This window comes from Festucalex cinctus, chromosome 13, assembly GCF_051991245.1.
Source record: "Festucalex cinctus isolate MCC-2025b chromosome 13, RoL_Fcin_1.0, whole genome shotgun sequence".
Lineage (NCBI taxonomy): Eukaryota > Metazoa > Chordata > Actinopteri > Syngnathiformes > Syngnathidae > Festucalex > Festucalex cinctus.
Window position 1 is genome coordinate 10,934,172 of NC_135423.1, and position 20,108 is coordinate 10,954,279.

The window sequence follows — 20,108 nt, forward strand, 5'->3', positions numbered from 1 at the left end:
TTACAGTAGATGATTTATTTATGACGACAAAACTTCTCACAATCACAAGACGATATTACGTTGCTTTAGTATAATGTGCTTATTTTTCTCCATACAAGCTCTCCAAACTCCTAAACAACAGCAAAGACGTTCTATTTCACCTCATGAAAACAACAATATAGTAGTAACATACATTCAAGTGTGCAAAAACTGTCCTCACATCAAAATCAGTGCAAACCAAGGCAATGGGGTGAGATGAATCCACAATAAAGCCATGTGATGGCAAAACGTACTCTTTTACATACTGTACAATAATCAGATAAATGTATGTAGTGAAAATGTACAGTCATTCTTACTATACAGCATACACATTTAGAACACATTGTATTGTAAACCACATTTTAGTCCAGTGTTTCATTCTAATTAAGTGATCGCTGATCATTTAAAGTGGAGTTTGCCATTTCCCCTTATTAAAAAAACAAAAAACTTTTGTCATAGTTACTGAAACAGTCATTATGACTTGACATGATAAATATAATCTGTGAAGGACATCTGCTGTCTGGCACCAACATGTTCCTCTTAGTAATTTGATGTCCAAAAAGCATCACACCAGAGGAAAAACAACAAATAAGAGTCAAAAGGCGTGACTTATGAGGTATGTGGTATCTTAATAATCATATTTTATTTCTTTTATTGGGGATTGGGGATGCCTGATCTAAGTTGATGTTTGTGTGTACGACAAGTCGTGCTGGGCCTTTACCATGGTCATGAGACTTTAGTTGTCAAGTGGCCTGAAGGCCGCCACGTTACTGTAGCGTGTCCATCTACTAGCATATAAACAAATATGCTCTCATAATTTGGCCCGGTCCAATCTTTTCTTGGCAGGGTTGGGGTACTGAGGGTTTTCGACAACGCCTTCTCCGAACTTGAGCTCCAAGAAAGCGCGGTGGTTATTGGGGCCGTAGGCGTTGATGCCCGCAAAGGGCATGGACACGAGCGGCTGCAGGAAGTGCTCGGGAAACTCCGTGTCCTGCTTGTGCTCGGTCCACGTGTCTTTGGTCATGACGCCGTTGCGGGGGTAGAAGGGCCACAGGTCCACGTGCAGGTGGTTGGCCTCGCTGTACTGCACCCTGTAGAAGTCGCCCTCCACCGCGCGTTCCCACACGTAGCCGTTGGCGTCCACCAGCGAGCCCGAGTCCAGGTTCTTCAAGTGGTCGCAGTTGGGTACGTCCTCCAGATAGATTCCCAGGTCCACGTCATAGTCCCATGGGATGATGTCCTGGTGGCGGACGGCGCCCAGCAAGGACCCGCCTTCCAGCCAGTAGCGCACCCCGGAGCTCTCCAGGATGTTGACGACGTATTTGGTGGTTTCGCGAAGCGCGCGTAGGCAACACGGAGGCGTCCAGCGATCCAGGTAGAGGTAGTCTGGCGTGTCGTCCTGCACCGTGCCGAAGCAGCGAGGCGTCTCCTTGCTGCAGCCGTGCCACTGCTCCTTCCCCTCGGGCAGCAGGAGGCGCTTCAGGCCGAAGCTCCTCATCAGCGTCCCCGTGGCCTCCTTCAGGCGAGTGTCCGCCTTCCACTGATTGTGGGCCGAGCTGAAGAGGGGCCGGTGGCTGGCCGAAAAACACGGGCTCTCCAGGAGCTTCACCTTCCAGCCCCTCAGCGTGGTCTGGATGAAGAGCGACGGGAACAGGGGCCGGCCCAGCGGCACCGAGAGATTAAAGAGATCCTCCGCGCGGATGAGCACCACGGCGTCGCCTCGCAAGGCCGTGCACACGCTGCCGCTGCTCCCCGACGCAGCGGTGGAGTAAGTGGCCGTCCACTCGCGGAGGTTCACCCTCAGATGGAGACACTGCACGGCGGCTCGCGCCAGCACGGGTGACGCCACCAGCCGCACCGGACCGCCGCCCTCGCCTTCCAGCTCCTTAATCAGCCGCTCGATAGCTCGCGCCGGTTCCAGCTCCACGCCGTCCGGTATGAGGAGCACAAACTCCGTCTGGACGTGAAACTCGGGCCGGTGCGCTTGCGGTGGCTGGTCCGGGCTCGGGGAGAGCACCAGGAGGCGAGAGCCATCCGGGAGCTCCAAAGGCGGGTACGGAGGCGTGTCGGCCACAACCAGGAAGGGAAGCTCAGGTCTTTGTCTCAGGAAGGAATTGGCGACTTCCCCAACATAATTCTCAAAGTTTTCAAACTCGCGGAGGAGCACAGTCACGCGCGGGCTGCGGGCATTCGAAACGCCGGCCACTCCGGGCTCAACTCCAGGCCCGACCAGTCCCCCGATGCCTCCCCCCAGAGCGGAGGCGGGTAAGGCAGCCCTCCTGGTGGCCCTGCCGTGTTCTTTCCTCTTCTCCATCATTTGCTGTTGAGCCCGAGACACATAGTAAAGGATGAGGAGGTTGAGGATGATGGCCCCGGTCAACACACCTTGGCATAAAGTGATCCGCATGGCTACATAGGACTAATAAGTCTTCAGTACTGATTGAATGAAGAACTCCAACTTTTAGGTCTCCATTGGTGTCACAGGACAGGACGTTTAGTCCAAGCTGTAGCAGAGAAGGAAAGCATACGTTTTCAAGTGCCCAAGTGTTGTGGATAAGATGGATCCCAAATTTAACTTGATAACCACTGTGCTGGTCCATAACTGTTGTCAAAGTGTGGTGATATGTAGTCTCCCTCTAGTGGTATGCACAGGAATCATCATCTAAATATATCCTCAAGAAGGTCTGGTAGTTCAATTGTTTTTAACTTTTTAGCACGATTTACATTTACTTTTCAATAACAGTTTGTCGTTTTTTTTTTTTTACATTCTTTTAAATAAGTCACCTTCTTAAATTTAACTTTTCTGTGCAGTGCATTTTCATCGAATCATTAATATTATGTACATTTTTTCCCCCTACACTTAATTGTCGGGAAACCTCCTACGTCCAAATTTCGACAATAGGTCGCTTGCACATCGTAATGCATCATGGGAATTTTTTCTTCGGGCGCCATATTGGGTGTCCGCCGGTTCACAAGGTACACTCGCGAGTTACACGGTAGAGCTTATCAACCTGATGTCATTTTCGCAGTATTTTCACGATTTACCGGAAGATCAAAAACAACGATACAGGCAGAAGGTGTCTCTGTGTGGCGGGATTGATCCTAATTACGTCCTGACCAAGGGTGATTTTTTTTTTGATGGAGAAAGCTTGCTGGCCAAATGTGACATCTCTGGACATCTTTCACTACCTCGTGTTGACAACATGCTCCATAACACGCCAACAAATCCCTGGAGGCTTACAATTATTTTGTAAGCGGGTGGATACAGAGTGTAAACTTTAACATCGCATCAGAAGAAACGGTTGCTGTTGCACGTAAGTAAACCACATGGTGTTGGTAATTCTGCACACAAAAATGTTGATTTGTTCTCAGGCTTCCTGTTATTGTGTTTACATGCACAGCTAGGTTTACCTGATGTGGTTTTTCTAATCATTTTATAACAGGCAAATATGGCAGAGCGTATAAGAATAAAAAGTAACTATGCACAGCCTCCCCGTGGCTTAATTAAATTTAATGCTACCCTTTCACTAGTTACATGTTACTCAATCAACTTATTCTAAATGGTTAAGGTTAACCACTCTCAGAGGACGTATTTTTAGTTTCAGTTTCCAGTACAATAAAACGTGTTCATGGTAACTACTGAGCATACTGACAGCTTTTCTTATGATCTCACGGTTAAGGAGGCTGTCACAACACCCAATTTCTGTCTGGTGCCGGATGGCAACAATTCCAATCACTTGTCACGACAACACCAATAGTATTACCAGGTATGTATGGCTTTACTTTTTGTAGTTTATTTAATTCTATGTTTCATATTTTCATTACAATGTTTGTAATATTTTCAGATTCAGGCACAGATGAGTTTAACTGGACGGACTTCTGCGACTTTGTGGTGTGGACAAAGTGTGATTGAGCGAGTCCACCCAGATCGCTCGTTTTGGCCAGTTGGAAAAGCCAGAGTTTTTTTTCCCCAAAATCCCCTCCTTACCTGAACTGCTCGGGAGAGCATTTACTAGATCAGCAGTGGACTTCCAGTGTTCCTGCTCAGCCGCTGTCACCTACCACTTGCTCATGTACTTCAAAGATGCGGAATAAAGTAGTTTTTTGTGCTGCAGCAGATTGTAAAATCAAATGATATCACTTGAAGTGTGCCAATCTAGACTGCCAAAAGGACAGTGGTTTTGTGACAAGTGTGAAACAAGGATTATTGGGAAAACTGTAACACAGTACTGGTACTTGTCTTACATTAAACAAATTTAAAAGAGAGCAACTTTTTCCTCTGTACATAGTATAATGAAAGTCATTGCGTACCCCATCAACATTACATCATACCGTCATCTCAGGATGGTAGGCACCTGTGCTAAAATAAACTACATTAATTAACAGTTCAATTTTTAACTCTGAAATTACTACATCTAATAATTATTCACTTCATTTTTTGTGCTTTTAGAAATAATAGAGATTTATGCCATTACTTTAAGAGGGACCATATTGCACATTGAGTCAAATCCTGTCATTTGTATTATGTATAGCTTTGTAAACAAACCCAACAATAGAATTTGTATAAACGCTGCCTTTATTAGCGCCAAACAAACAGTCGCATGTTGTCCTCCTCCAATGCTTTGATGCTCGCCTTCGTTTCCATCATGTCATTGGCAATCAAGTCGGTGTGGCATGAGATCCCTAAAGAAAAAAATAAAGAAAAAAATCACAAAAAATACGGTACCAGTAATAGGTTTAATATAGTAAAGTAGTATAGTTTTTTTTGTCAGTGTAAAAGAAATGTACACATTTTGTTGCATTTTTTAATGTATGAACATTGCTACAGGCAAATACTTATTTCTATAAACACTTCCAAATGTCTCTAAAATATAAGGTGCGTGTACACACACAAACAAACACATACATTCACTCATGCATACAATATATCATGTAATGAATTCTGAGTGGCATACCAGAGTCAATGATGTCAGCAGTACTTGAGGGTACAGGTTACTGGAGCCATCTGGCTGCATAACTGCAACAATCTCTCTGCCACTTCGAGTCGTCTTTTCTTTGCTTGTCTCTCCTGTGCACGTTCATATCTTGGCACCGACTGGGCTGAGACATAGATGTTGTAACTTGGGACCCAACTTTAATGTTGGAGCCCAGTCGGGATGATTGGACAGAAAAACGGGCGCAGGGCGACCTGTTAAAATAAACAAATATATAAACAAATAAAATATGGAAAGACTGGTTATTTTGCCGCAGTAGGGTGGCCGTGAATAAGTTCTTTAGCATGATGTGTAGGCTACCGAATAAGTTCTTTAGCATGATGTGTAGGCTACCGGGGGTCTGTTTACTTGCATCACCCCCTTCTGTCTCTTTTTTCCAAGTTTACATTTTGCCACCAAAAAACATGTTATCGGCATTAAGAGCCCAAGACTAATCAATCCAATTTCAGCAGTAAACACTTTGCACTGGCACTACTTGGGTGAAAATGTTCGATGTTAGCTTTCGGCTAACGTCCGCTAGCCAGCTTGTACTACCGAACTTGCTTGCTCATGAATCCAAAACATAAGCAACTTGCCCATATATGGGCGGTCGAAACGTTATTAATCCTCATGCATTAAATAAAGGTAAACAAGCTTACCGCTCACAAAGTGATGGCTGCACACACGAGCCCAAAGTAACGACTTCCCTCCGGAGTCCGCACTCCTCTGTCTCCAGGCCCTGGTTCCTAATTATTTTCGGAATTCGGCAGAAAGGCCGACCATTTTCCCCCTGGGCTTTGTTCGAACAGCCAACGATGCAGCAACAATGTACCATTTTAAACGCAGAAAACAAACGTGATAGATACGTGTTAGACCGAATCGCTACGTAAATGGAGGCCACCCAGCATGGCGACTACGAGAAATCCGAGGCGGAAGTGACGACACGTGCAAGCGACCTATTTGATATTTTTTTCCGCAAATATACCGCACACTTTTTGGTTTACTTTAAAGTAATGTTTTTGGTGATGTGAGGTTTGTACCCAACAACACATTTTAATAATTCCACTTAACATGCCAAAAATGTTCTGATTAAACAAAGTGTTTCACAATATTGTATTCAATTTCTAATATTAAGATCACATCACATGCATCACAGGGCCACTTGATCAATAATCCCCTCCAATGCAGCACCTGAGTCTTCACATAGTCTTTACACAATCACAACTCACCAACAGTTGAACGTAGTCATGATGTCTTTGCACAAATTTGCAGATCGCATGTCAAATCATCGTGACTTGAATCAGCTTCATCACATGAGCACTACATTTGGTCCTCCAGGTGGGTCACAGCTAACCTGGCAGGGACGAGGATGCCAGTTAAATCACATTTCACACTAATAGTGCACAGATATGACTCAACGTATTTAACCATCTGTGCATGAGGCTTCGACCGGGAAGTTGGACAGACTGAGACCAGCTGTCCAGTGTTTAGCCTTTAGCTAACAGGCTAGCTTGCTTCGAGCGTCGCTACACTAACGCCGTAATCGCTTCCGGTTTGAGTAATTCAAAATAAAGGTTATGACCTAAATCAAAACAACTAATCAAATAAGCATTAAAGTCGATTTTTGTTAATGGATTTGTTCGTTTCGCATTTATTTAAACGCTACCGAGCACAGAGAGTCTTACTGGATGTGGTTTTCACCCAGTCTACGTTGAATGTGGACATTAGAAAAAATGCACGTAGCCTTTAAAACCGGAAATCAATTTGTGTGTTACCAGTACTAACTTAATTACCTACAAAACAGCCTCTGTTCACAAAATGGCAGGAAAGCATCTTCCCTGGCGACGCAATAGTTGTGTATTACAGAAAACATGGCCCTGTATTTGTCACCTACAGATGGGTATTTCCAGTAGCAAACACAAGAAGGCGGAAACAGATTAAAGATGACAAAAATAAGAGCATCATTAACGTGTTTACATTTTATATGTCGATAACTCAATAGTTCTGCTTCGTTTGCAGTTGATTTAAGCCACAAGGTAATGTACTATGGTGACGATGGAGCATTCAGATCTAAAATACACTTTTGTGATCAATAAGCGATTCAAATGTGTTTTATCATGAAGGTTCCACAGCGGATGCATAGTATTTTACCGAAGGCATAGTATTTTGCTCTGTGCGTGTGAGAAGGGGAAGAAAGGAGCGTAGCCTTCAACGAAGTGCCGCTGGGTTGCAAGGAAGGAAGGCACTGGCGCTTTATCATTTTTATTGTCCGTACACTTTGCCCGTTTCCGCGTTCTTAACCTGGCGAAGGGTTGAACGGTTAAAATGGAGGCGGACAGATCCGGCGGAGGAACAAATCCGAACTTCGGAGGCGTCAGCGGCGGTGCGGGGCGCAACCCAAACGGGCCCAAAGCAGCACCGGGCCAGTCAGCACCAGTAGCCGCTACTGGAGGAATGGCAGCGGCGGCGGCGGCGGCTGCAGCCGCAGCAGCGACGGCGGCGGTCGGGGGCATACCCGGATCGTCACACCTCCGCGAATCACAGCAGGACGGCGATTCGGGAATGACTCTTCCCGGGATCCTGCACTTCATCCAGTACGAGTGGGGACGCTTCCAGGCCGAGAAATACCGCTGGGAGGCGGAGAGAGACGAACTTCGGGTAAATGTTTTTATTGTTTACCCCCTGCATTTGGAATGTTTACATGAATTGAACCGCGCCAACACAGTAATCATACCATTAGGCGTTGTATTGGGAAACAATACAGTACAACACCCTCTACAGTCAATGAGATGACAAGATGCTAAAAGGCTAACGTTAAAGTAAGCTACTGCTCCACCGTGATTTAGACTGCAAAACTGGATAACTGACCTCTTGGCGTGATATAAAACAATTTTCCAGAAAATCAGTATAATCTGGCAGTTTCCCTGTGATACATACACAGGAACATTAGAACAAACAGTCTGAATGTGCACAATCAATAATCACTGAACCATGCAAATTAACAGAGGTTACTGCAGGTATGTATACTTTCGTCATCCTTTTACGATTACAAGTACACGAGACTCTTGTGCTGCTTCATTGGTTATACAGTTACAGTGTCAATATTGTAAATATGTTCAGACTCCAAAAAGATGCTGCAATACCAACACCACCCTGACATATAATTTACTGGATTATGACCCATGTTATACTTTCACGAATGACAACACTTTGTTAGCTGACTGCAAATTACGCTCCGAAAAATAGATGATGGAGATTGCCACAATTTGGTAAGCATCAGCTCAGCTGTGCTGTTCTTACGAAGCCCCTGCAACAAGGTATTGAGTAAAGCGAAGTGACGCTGTGATAAATGTCACTTCTGTTGTCCAGTCAGTATTATTTTATATGACTTGTCGTTTGTGGTATTCTCAAGAAGCTGTTTCGTAATACTTTTATTCACTTTATTGTGTAGTTAGCAACATAGAGGTAACATAGAATCCATATTCATACTTGTATATCCACCAGATGACCAAACATGTACTTCTTTTATAGTAAGTAGTAAGTACCATTAATGTTAAGCTTGAAACACCACAAAACTGTAATACCTTATGTTACAGGCTGCATTTGGATTAAGTGTGTTGCTAGACTGTTAGGAAAGGAAAAACATGCAGTTGGATGTTAAAATAACTTCAAATGTCAGTTATTGAGTGTTTACTAAAGTGTTAGTTTTGGGCAAAAAGTTTTTATTTTTGATTGAACAATACTTGATTGCAAAAGCAAAATTTCATCACAATTGCTAGACATAATGGCATCAAGTGTTCTTATTGGTGAACACTCAAATGTAAGTACTTGTAATCATTAGGGGTGTGAATTGCCTAGTACCTGACGATTCGATTCGTATCACGATTCACAGGTCACGATTCGATTCGATACCGATAAATCCCGATACGAATTTATAAGTTGATTGTTGCGATTTTTTTTCATTCAAATTTAGAAAATACTAATCAGTAAGCTTGTAGAGTGTAAGATTTATATGAAAATGTATTATTTATTCATCTGAAATTTCAGTCTTATAGAGGTTGTAATTTGTTTCATGTTTGAACAGCATTGAAATAAAATATTAAGGCTTAATGTTCCGTTCATATAACATTCTTCCATGCTTAAGGTGTGAATCCTAAAAAAAAAAAAAAAAAAAAAATAATCGATTTTGCCGATTATTGAATCGACTCGAGAATCGCGCGATGTAGTATCGCGATATATCGCCGAATCGATTTTTTTAACACCCCTAGTAATCATACTCTGTAAAAAAAGAAGAAAGTGGGATATACTTTGCCATGTTACTATCTCACAGTAGCAAAAGAGATGTGCTGATGTTGTGCAATCAAATTACATTCAATACAAATCAGATCCTAAATTATGGCAGCACGTTGTTTTTTCGTTTTTTGTTTTCCGATTTGCACACATCTTAAAATGATGCATTACGTTTCACACACATATTTGTCCAAAATCTCACGCTGATTATTTAATTATTTTTATTCTTATTTAAGTTCACTTTATCACGGGATGGATACGTGCAAACTGCAAATCTATTTTTTCCCTGTTTTTGTGCAAATATATCGGTATATTATGTGTTAATCTAAAAGTAAAATATTTTCCAAGTAAGGAAAAAGTACCCCAATATGTCCCAGGTATGACATCAATAATTTGTGTGCAGCAGTGTATTGTACAAACAAGCCACACTGAGAATGTACAAAATGTTTGAATGAGTCCATTTTCTTGTGTTCTGATGCTGCTTATGAATATAACATAACCAGAACTTGTGACAACGCGTTGTTACTTAACACTTTTACTCAGCTTGCTGCCGTGCACTCCTATCTTGGCGGGTATAAATAGAAACCTGATAAAATATGAATGAACAATAAAGCTGCGCTCGACGCCCTTATGGATGCTGTTGTGAAAATGGCCGTCACAGAAACAGACCGTCGCCATGTCCAACGCAGCCTGTCATGGAACTTTTAATGATGTGTTTTACGGCCGTTTTCTTGGGTACATTTAGCACCATCTTCTGTGAGTACATACAGAGATGACCTCGCCTCCATTTGATCACCCGACGGCCACACGGCTCTGGCTTCGGAGCTCTCAACGTGCCAGTTAGCGTGGCCCCTTGGCATTGTGTACTTACCAACATGCATTGGCTCACATGTCAGCCACACTTGACAATCATTAATACTAGGGCTGCACGATATTGGAAAAACATGCGATATGCGATATACTTGCTGAACTTAGCGATATCGATATTATTGCGATATTTAACATGTACCTAAAGAAATTACATTTTTATTACCGAAAAAAAGAAAAACATTTTTCATGGGGCAAAATAAGCAACCTTCATGTAATCTTAGTTAATGAATTGTAATTATGTCTTGATAATTTTCAACTATTGAATGGCGATGCACATTTTAGTTAGCATCTGACTGGTCAAATTCATATAAAAAGCATAAAATTCCATATAAAACTTATTGCGTGCCTTTGCGATATGCATATTGCAAGGGCCAATATCGTGATATCGATATTTTTTCGATATATTGTGCAGCCCTAATTAATACCTTGTAAAATAAGAGTCCTCGCTTCCTGTTGTATGTCGGCGCCATCTATCATCTTACGGCGTGACTTCTCGTAGGAAGTTTTTTTTTGTGTGGCCTTGACAGGAAAACCATGTGCCTTTTATTTCCCACATGCAAGGCCACCTGTGGTTGCGTGTCTACGCTGTCAAGGCAGAAATGACACCCCCCACCCTCGCACTGGACCAGGTGGGATGTCCCACAGGAGACAGGTGGTAGTGGCCTTGTTCTTCTGTCCCACTGATACACAAGAAGGCCCTTGCAGTGCATATTATTTTGTAGGGATATGTGCCGATAAAGCTGGTATCTCACTGAGGGGTAAATGCTTGCGAACGTAATGAATGTAGGGTGTTCGTCAGGATTTGTAAAATGTTCACAGGCAGTTTTTACTTGTCGCAAAGACATTTTGGACATATTCAGGCAATTTCTCACCGCGAAGATCTTTTGAAACCTTTATAAATATATTTAAATTTGCACTTCAGAAAAAATGATGCTGACACTGGGAACTCCATGGGAACATATTTTATTTAAAAAAAAATGCTAAAATAAAGAAATGTTGAAATTTTGGAAAACTTTTACAGTATAAAACTAGGGAACTATTTACTTGTTTAGTATTTAATTTAGCTTAACACATGCTGGAAGCTCCCTATAATTATTGTTATAATTTTTAAACAAAGCTTTCAATAGTTTGAAATTAAAAGAAAAAGTATATATGTATTTTTATTTTGATGCTAATATTTTCTCCTTTACTGCAAATGAATATTGGCTTGAAATATAGCTTGACTACTAATAATCAGTATCGGCCTTGAAAAATCCATATCGGTTTATCACTATTAATTTGGCTTTCATCAGAGGTCATTCATGTTGATTTTTATATTATTCTGTTTTCATTAATGTAGTGTAGGATAGACTTCTGGAGGCCCATAAAATGTCACTTCCTGTTTAGCTTGGCTTGCGGGATCCCTGGACGCACATCAGTAATTAATGGAATTGTGCTTTCAGCCATGACACACATACGACATCCATATGCACTGCACGATTGCTGAGCGCGCTTTCTTCCATATGTTTATTTACATTCATCTCTGTAGTATTCCTAGTCTGGGTGGAATGGATGATTCGATTCTCATCATATTACTATTACTAATACTACACACACTAGTGAAGCACAGTGGCCCAGAAGAGTTCAGCGCTGTATTTTTTTTCTTTTTTTTTGGATGCTCTCTCGGAGAGGCAAGGATGAGTGGATGAGGAGATGGAGTGTAGCCAGTGGAGGAGGGAATCTGCCCTTGACCCTTTTCTGCTTTTGCCGACTCCAAACCTTGTTCAGGCCAGCAGCAGCAGTGGGTCACGTGGAGGAAATCCCACCCACAGGACGGGGAGATCAGGTGGCAGGATGGCTTTGCTTGCATCACGGCTCCTTTGTACTTGAGTCTTTTGTTTGTTTACCCCTCATGACACAAAGAAAATGACCAGAGGCTCAAGCGAGGTTGTATTAGATGACTCGCAGAGTGCAAGTATTCTAACTCAGTGCTGGTTCCCCCGACAAGTCCCAGTGATTGTGTTTTTGGGGATTTGTGTTGATTGTTTTCTTTCTCAGCCCTCATTTGAAGTATCAATGTTAAGTTGTTTTCTTCTTAGTGTCAAATGAATCACTAGTAGTGAACTGGCACGGGTCCCACACATTAACAAGAACAGACACGTCAGAATCTGAACCGAAGTCTGGGCATAAGCGTAAAAGCAAAGAATAGGATGACGTCTTTTTATCGGCATAGCATTACATTCCATAATGACGTGAGCATGTTGTTGTTTTCTGGAGCTGTGACAAGATATATGAATGCGTCTTGAGAATGTCAAAAAAGGACGTGACTTGTCCCATTAGTATAATCCGTCGTCATCGTGTTTCTACATTTTGCCATATTCTGAGCACCTTCTGGTCCTTAAAATGGTGCAGTGTGAACTTGCAGAGGTGTTGGCTTGCCTTTGCGTGGGTAGGAGGGCATGGATGGGTTTCGTCTCGAGCCGGATTAATTCCAGTTTGGACCTTAGGCAAATTAAGTTGTTTGGCAAGAAATATTGGGAACCTGACTTTAGTTGACGAAACATGTTTTTATATATTTAATTTCTTCCATCCATTTCCTGCATGTTTTTGGTCTGCACCGATACCAGGTTAACTGTTTGCCAGTTCAGAGTTACAATATTTGAAAACGTTGTCTTGCAATTGTGCTAAATTATCTTAAAGGTGCATTGTGCCGTTTAAAAAGGTAATGTTAGTTTTTTCTCCATCATACATGCTCCATCAACCAGATGAGTACAAAGAGCCCTGACTGTTTTACTCTGACTGCATCTATCAGCTTTTATCTTCCCTTTATCGTGCGGGGGTCCGCACACTCCACATTTTCTTTGTGAGGGGAGTGGCAGAGTTTTTCTTACCGTATTTGAAGTCACGTCTTCGTTTGTTAACTGTGGCTGTCACTTTAAGATCGTGCAGGTACTCGCACGAGCACATTGAACGAGCCTTACACAGATGCTGCAGTTACACTTTGGGACAGAGGTGGCAGTTGTGAGTAAAAAAGTGACAAACTGCACAATAACCCTTAACCCTTAACGTGCCAATGTTGTTTCAAAACACGAACTCTTGAACATGGCATTTGTTTCACTCAAATAACACCCAATGAACGAATATTTTTCCTAACAGTCTTGCAATACATTTCACTTCAATGTATGTAGCTGTAACACAAGGTATTTCAATTATGTGGTGTTTCAGTCTGAACACAAGGGGGCACTAAGGAAAAGGAGTACTGTACATAGATAAAAGATGAAGAAGAAATAAGAGCCAAAGAATAGCAAGTGTATCTGAATAGTCTGGTGTATATACAAATGCCACTTTACTCCAATATTCCTCAAGTAAAAATAAAAATCAAACTTTTTTTCAGAATACCACAAGTTATAATATAAAACTATGACAAGACAACTGACGTGAATTGCTTACTTCTTATTACACGACATGTCCGCGGCGGCTTTGCGTGGCTTGAGATGAGCAACGCAAAACAGTGTGTGTGATGGGGTTTTAAGATAGGTGCTTGCCCGTCGCCTCTGTCACCGCTTGAGCTGAGCATAATTTGCAGTCTGCGAAAATTGTTTACCTTGAAGTAGCTTTCTTGACATGGTTGACATTAATCTTATCCAGAGGGTACTGTATGTTTCAGCCTTGTAAAGTAGTATCACCAGTGCTGATACTGGTATTAGCACTAGCGTGCTTAGTACATGGGATGTGGGCACTCCACACATGAATTGTAGGTTAGACCATTATGCTAACCACAAAGTGCTGCATTTGTTCAGAATTATTTTAACTCGTTATTGAATTAAAACTAATCTGTTATGAAATGTTTTCAAAATCACAACCTTTTTTTCTGTTGATCTACCTCCAGATAGGTTTACAGTTTTAGGATTTAGTAGCTTGTAGTTGAGCATATTATTTGTATCCACGTTAATCAGTCATTGTAGAACCCGTTTTCAGACTTATTTGAATATTAAAGAAACAAATTATCCCCTTGCCATTTTTCCTACAATTTGTCTCATCATTGTAATTGGGTGCAGTTGTAAAAGCTCATCTAGCCAAGCTGCTATCATCAACCACAGCGATTAATAATGTACTCTAGGTCCTTAGATAGTCCCCCAATGACATGTCTGGCGTAAAACAAACTTTGAGTTGTCGGCGTATGATCACGTCGCCAGTGTTTACGAACTGGCTCGGACAATTATCTCCAAAAGTCTACGATAAGCATGTAAAATCACGTTGCATTAATCGGGATTACTCGGCAGCCAAATCAGCGAGGTTGTCTTGGCAGATTATCCAGAAGGCCTCCTAGTTGTTACATGACTGTGTGTGCTGGTGTGCGTTTGTGTGATTGACTGCCCTCTAGTCTCAAGTAGTCCAAGTGGCTGTCTCATGAGACCGTGTTTTTAGATTGTTCTACTTCTTCCAGAAGTGAGTATGCATGTGGGGGCAGAGGAAGGACTGTGGATGTGTTTATTCTAACACAACACGATTGTGCATTCTTACGTGCTGGTACTTGCTGTCAGTCGCTCCTTAATCTGTTGGAGGAGGATGCGTCTTCCTTGATTAGAGATGCATCGTCATGAACTTCAGTCGCACTCTGTTGAGGGCAGACCTCCACCATCCAAGCCCAGTTGTACACTTTCAGTATCAACCTCCTGCATAAGCCTGAAATGAGATTTTGTCATGAATGCATTAGTTGCCAAAACAATAGGGAAATGTAAAAAAAAAAAAAAGAAAAAAAAAAAAGAAAAATCATTGCTCAAATCTTCAACCAAATTTAACAGTTTTTTCTTTCACACATTTGTTGAAAAATGCTCAAATTTGGTCCAATTGTGTGTACCCCCACTTTAGTAACAATACTTCAGATTTCAATATAATATTCAAATATCAGAGCTTTATTCAATTTGGTAATAAATGTTTTTTTTTTTTTTTTAAAGATTCAGTGTCATTCAACATAGACTGTTGATGTTAACAGCTTAATTTGAGTTGACCTTATTGTAACGTGTAATTTACTTCATGTTATAGTTTCCTGTAGTATGAAAAACAAGCGGAGGTTTACATTAGTATTGCTGTTGTCATTTTCCCATGTTGCTTAGATAGCGGAATATACGTTAACATAGCTTTTGTAAATACAGTACACGCATGTCTAAGTTTAATTTTTGGAGATGTAGTTTCTCAGTTTGCTAAAGGAATAGGCACCTGTGGCTGACTAACTTTTTTTTTTTTTTTTTTTTTTTTTTTTTTTTTTTTTTTAAAGTGGAGGTCAATCCCAAAATTTTCTTTACAATACAGTTCTACCCAGCTCCACTAGTCTAAGGATAGCATTATAATTAATATTGTGTCTGTGGAATATGAGCCAAGTAGCAAAATCCAGCCGTTTTGATCCATCTCAGGAGGCGACCTTTTTGTCACTGCTTTCGACTGAAAATAACATCACAGTTGCTCAGGTAACGATCAATCACAGCTCAGCTTCAGAAAACAGATGAGCCGTGATTGGTCGTTGCCCGAGCAACTGTGATGTCCATTTTGACCACCCTCTGAGATGGCTAAAAACGGGTGGGTTTTTGTTGCTTAACTTATTCCACGAGCGCTATATTGATCAGAATGCCATGTTTAAACTAGTGGGGGCATGTACAAGAACATTTTTGGGTTGACTTCCCCTTTAAATTTGAGTTCAGTCTGTTGGACTCTTTCCACCAAAATTAATTTAACATTTGATGCAACACTGGGCAGAACTTGCACATTCTACAGCACCAGCATTACCTCAATTCCATCAGGCCGTTCTTTTATTGTTTGACACATGTTGAGTCTGTGACCACTTCTTTCCTCAAGGTAAGTATTTTATCTGCTCCCTGAGGAAGGAAGGACGGAAAAAGAGAAAGGAAGCGCATAAAGGAAGGATGTGTCCTAACTGTGTACGACCATTTGAATCTGGCTAGTGTTTCTTGTTTTTCCCCTCTCATGCAGCTGCGCACTGAGGGATTGGTTAGGACAAGTTTAAAAATAAAAGCTGTCTTCCACAACCCTCTACTTAACATGTACTTCACTGAGTTCTCATAAGACTCGTTTGGCAACCTTGTCATCTATTTGTGTTTGTTCCATAGCCTCTTTCGGTTATGAAATACTACACTCATTCAAACAGAATTGATGCAGTGCTTGTTATTTATATAATATATTTATTTCTTATAGTACTTTCACTCATTGTTCATATAGCTATAAATAGGGCACCTTACATTATTTAGATGTACTGACTAACTGAAATATCTATTGTGATTCCATAGCATACCTGTTTGTAACAAATATTACCTTAACAATTTTAATACTCAAAGATGTATTGATTAACTGCATCACATATTTCAAAATTTATGTCATTGTTTCTCAAACAACAAACTGACGAGCAAACCTCTGAGACTCGATTTGCATTTATGGTTTTATGGTTCAACAATTTATGGTTTGAAAATCATACAGTTCTGCATCACAGCAACAACATCCACAATAACAAACATATAGTGGTGCCTTGATTTACGAGGTTAATTAATGTCGTGACCACACTTGTAACTCAAATCTGCTGTGTCACAAATCAGCCCTCCCTATTGAAGTGAGTAGAAAAAGGGCTGAATGACTAGAAAAATAATGTAATTAGTTACGATTTAATATGCAATTATTTTTTTCAAGCTGTTCCCATGTATTTAATTTTTTTTTAACAAACAAACAATCTGTATCAAAATAAACATCAGATGATGGCTGAATGGATGGATGGATGTTTTGATTTTATAGGTTTATGCTAAAATAAAGCTACTGTAAATAAACCATAAATTAATATGAGCCAGTTTACTCATCTACCGATACTTCATTTAGAGTTGTTAACTTTCTAATAATTGCATACACTGTGATGTCGATTTGAAATTAATTCTTCATCCCTAAATGGAAGTGTAATGAATCTGTTTCAGACACCCCCAAAACCGCCAATTAAAAAAAAAAAAAAAAAAAAAAAAAAAAAAAAAAGACAAATAGCAATTAATTTGTATAATATACATTAAAACATAATAAAAGCAAATTTCACGTAATGTTTTGCTTCTGCTAAAAAGTCACTCAATGTGTGTTTTCAGGCTCAGGTAGCATTCCTGCAAGGTGAGCGGAAAGGACAAGAGAACATGAAGCAGGACCTAGTAAGACGGATTAAAATGTTGGAATACGCCCTCAAACAAGAAAGGTAAGATGGAATGCCGGGGAAGTCCAATTACGCAGTATTTCAGCCAGGTTGATGTACCAGTCCAGTTTTAGAGGTTGAGTGGTTTGATTGTATGAATTAACGGGTTAAGGATGTATGGAAAATGGGTGGATGGATTTTATACTTGCCACTGATTCGTTTGTAATGAGACCCTCTTGTGGTACTGTGTATGTGTGCAGGGCTAAACACCAAAAGCTTAAGACAGGAAATGACCTGAGTCCCGGCGACAAGAAACCAGAGTTGGAAGCAGAACCCAGTATGTTTGCGTCCTTATCTCCTGTGCTATTTTTAAACCCTCCTCCTCATTTGTTGTTGCATCCCGTATTGCTGCTACAATGTTTTTACTGCTCTTTCAAAGCCCTCCTTAGTACTTAATTCATCCACCCAATCTGGCTCTCTACAGTTCCCAATGGCCCAGCTGAATCAGATTCTGAGCCAGCCAATCAGATGTCGTGGAAGGAGGGACGTCAGCTACTACGCAAGTATGTCTAGTCGGTGTCATCAGACCATCTCATTTCATTCATTGAGATCAGTCATCGGTGGTAACTTTCCGGTGTTGTGACGGTTAGGGTTGAAACATTACTACAATAAGGGGGAGGGCGTTTGGTTACTTGTCACATTGGTTGCTAATTGGCAAAAGAAAAAATATATATATTTGAAGTAACAGCGGTTCATTGCCTGCCTCACATCTCGTCCTCTACCCATTTATTGTAAGAGTCCCTCTAATGATGTATGAAGCCAAGTTCAATGTAAAACACAACACTGAAAAATGTATGGTTACTCGCCGTCAATGCTAGCACCGAGCTATGAATGACAGGATAGATTCAAAAGAGCATTGCAGTGGCACCATTAGCAAAACAGCTGTCCCCGGGCCTAGCGTATTCATCTGTTTCCTCCTGTTAAGAGACATACACATTCCACAGCACAAATGGAATGAATTCTCTTTTCCCCAAGGCAGGGTAGATTTTTAAAGTTTTTTTTTTTTTTAGTCAAGTCTTTTACTGTCACACGTTATCCAAAAAACAGCTTGTTGCAACATGGCCCTGGCTGATCTCTTATACTCTGCTGCCACCTGCTGGCTGATTTCAAGCATTTTAACTCATGTTTCAAGGCAAACAGAATATTGTGTGCTTGTACTACATTTACAATGTGAGTACCAATTGAAATATCTCATTCCATTCTTCCATTAGGAAAAAAAAAGTATTTTTCTACCTTATTCCGTTCTTTAGTAATCACCATTTGAAAATAGGTTCTTTGAGTGACATTGAGCGAAAATTGAAAATGAGAGAACAAGCTTTTTGTGACAAGATACATTTTCTCCACAAAAGTGACTTTGACACTAATATTTTTTGTTTAGTGACGCTCTGTGAATTAGGTTTAATGTGACAAACAAACAAAAAAAACAACTAAATCCTTTATTTTGTTTTATTTTTTATTTTTTTATATTGCTTGTTTTTGTAAAGAATTCTTATTATTAATATATTAATTCTTTATACATACCAGTGCAAATTATAATTACAGGTGTCAATATTAACCAACAACTATTTTGACAGTAGAGCCATAGTTTAATTTAAAATTTTCCAAATCTTTCAATTTCAGCCTCACAAATATAAATGTGGTTCCAACTGTTAATTTGAGTAAAGTTGCCTTGGTGCAGTTGTGACTTGAGTTGACAAAAACAATGTAGTTTCCATCTTTAAATTAATTCACAATAATAAAAAAAAAAAGAAAAAAAAAAGAAGCGTTAAAAGACTTAACATAGTGTCCCCCTTCTGGAATTTCATGCTGCACATATTTCAAAGCATGCCTGTCAACACTTACACAAATCTGAACTATTTGGACTTTAAAGACGACATCATAGACACAAAGCCAAATGAAAATCATGTCATATGACACCAAAGGAGTAAACTTTTGTCTATAGTGCAGCTAATGCTCCTTATGGTATAATATTTGACAGTAGGAGTGTATGGCAATGATGTTTTGAGACGTATTAACTATTTGTTTTTGTCAACTTCTGAGTGTGTTGCTGATGGTATCTGTTTCCTGTGAACATAGATATCTTGAGGAAGTGGGCTACTCGGACACCATACTAGACATGCGTTCAAAACGAGTTCGCTCCCTGCTTGGGCGAAGTAGCCCTGAGGCCAATGGGCCACCGCCACCCGAGTCGTCCCCGGAGCCCGAGACGCGGGCAGGTGGAGAATCCTTGTTGGTCAGACAGATAGAAGAACAAATTAAGAGGTAAGACGAAAGAGGAAAATGCTTATGCTTACGCGTACAAGTAGTTTTTCGCTTCATTAATAGTACTGGTGTTTAGCTGATGACAAAACAAACATTGTTAAAATAATACTTCTCTGTCACTGGCAATTAAAACCAACCACAAGCTGAGTATTTTTATATCTTGTTTCGGCTGCAAAGAATCCGGACAATGTCATACAGAGAGGCTGACAGATTTGTCCGTTGCTAGGAACGCGGGCAAAGAAAGCTCCAAGGAACGTCTCGGTGGCTCGGTGCTCGACAAGATCCCCTTCCTGCACGGATGTGAGGATGATGATGAAGACGACAGTGACGAGGATGATGACTTCCAAGGCATGGCGACAGACTGCATCGATGGCCCTCGCAAGAGTAAAAAGTCTCGAGTAAAGGTACAATTATGCTTATGATTCAGAAGTAACACCTAAAGTAAGCATAATAAGGACAGTAGAAGACAGGTAGACAAGGACATT

At 40.8% G+C, this 20,108-nt stretch overlaps 2 protein-coding genes across 7 annotated transcripts in view; one reads left to right on the forward strand and one right to left on the reverse strand.

Annotated features, from left to right (window-relative positions):
* On the reverse strand, positions 1–14,752 carry fkrp (fukutin related protein). 6 transcript variants are annotated; one of them, XM_077540203.1, is made up of 3 exons: positions 14,655–14,752; positions 6,221–6,345; positions 1–2,522 (listed from the first exon to the last, which is right to left on the reverse strand). In XM_077540203.1, exon 3 carries the CDS (start codon positions 2,423–2,425, stop codon positions 830–832), a length of 1,596 nt encoding a protein of 531 aa, XP_077396329.1. In that variant the 5' UTR covers positions 2,426–2,522; positions 6,221–6,345; positions 14,655–14,752; the 3' UTR covers positions 1–829. The 6 variants fall into 6 exon arrangements, with proteins under 6 accessions (XP_077396329.1, XP_077396327.1, XP_077396330.1 ...); XM_077540201.1 differs by lacking the exon at positions 14,655–14,752 and adding an exon at positions 6,785–6,904; XM_077540204.1 differs by lacking the exon at positions 14,655–14,752 and adding an exon at positions 6,886–6,901.
* Positions 7,154–20,108, forward strand: part of strn4 (striatin, calmodulin binding protein 4) — a 20,977-nt gene continuing 8,022 nt past the window's right edge. Inside the window, exons 1-6 of the mRNA XM_077540199.1 lie at positions 7,154–7,649; positions 17,261–17,364; positions 17,562–17,638; positions 17,786–17,864; positions 19,438–19,623; positions 19,850–20,027. Coding sequence (XP_077396325.1) covers positions 7,317–7,649; positions 17,261–17,364; positions 17,562–17,638; positions 17,786–17,864; positions 19,438–19,623; positions 19,850–20,027 — 957 coding nt within the window. The 5' untranslated portion in view covers positions 7,154–7,316. The remainder of the gene's footprint in view (positions 7,650–17,260; positions 17,365–17,561; positions 17,639–17,785; positions 17,865–19,437; positions 19,624–19,849; positions 20,028–20,108) is intronic.

Excerpts from the sequence above, each read along its gene's own strand:
- fkrp (XM_077540203.1), bottom strand. The coding sequence starts at position 2,425 with ATGCGGATCACTTTATGCCAAGGTGTGTTGACCGGGGCCATCATCCTC.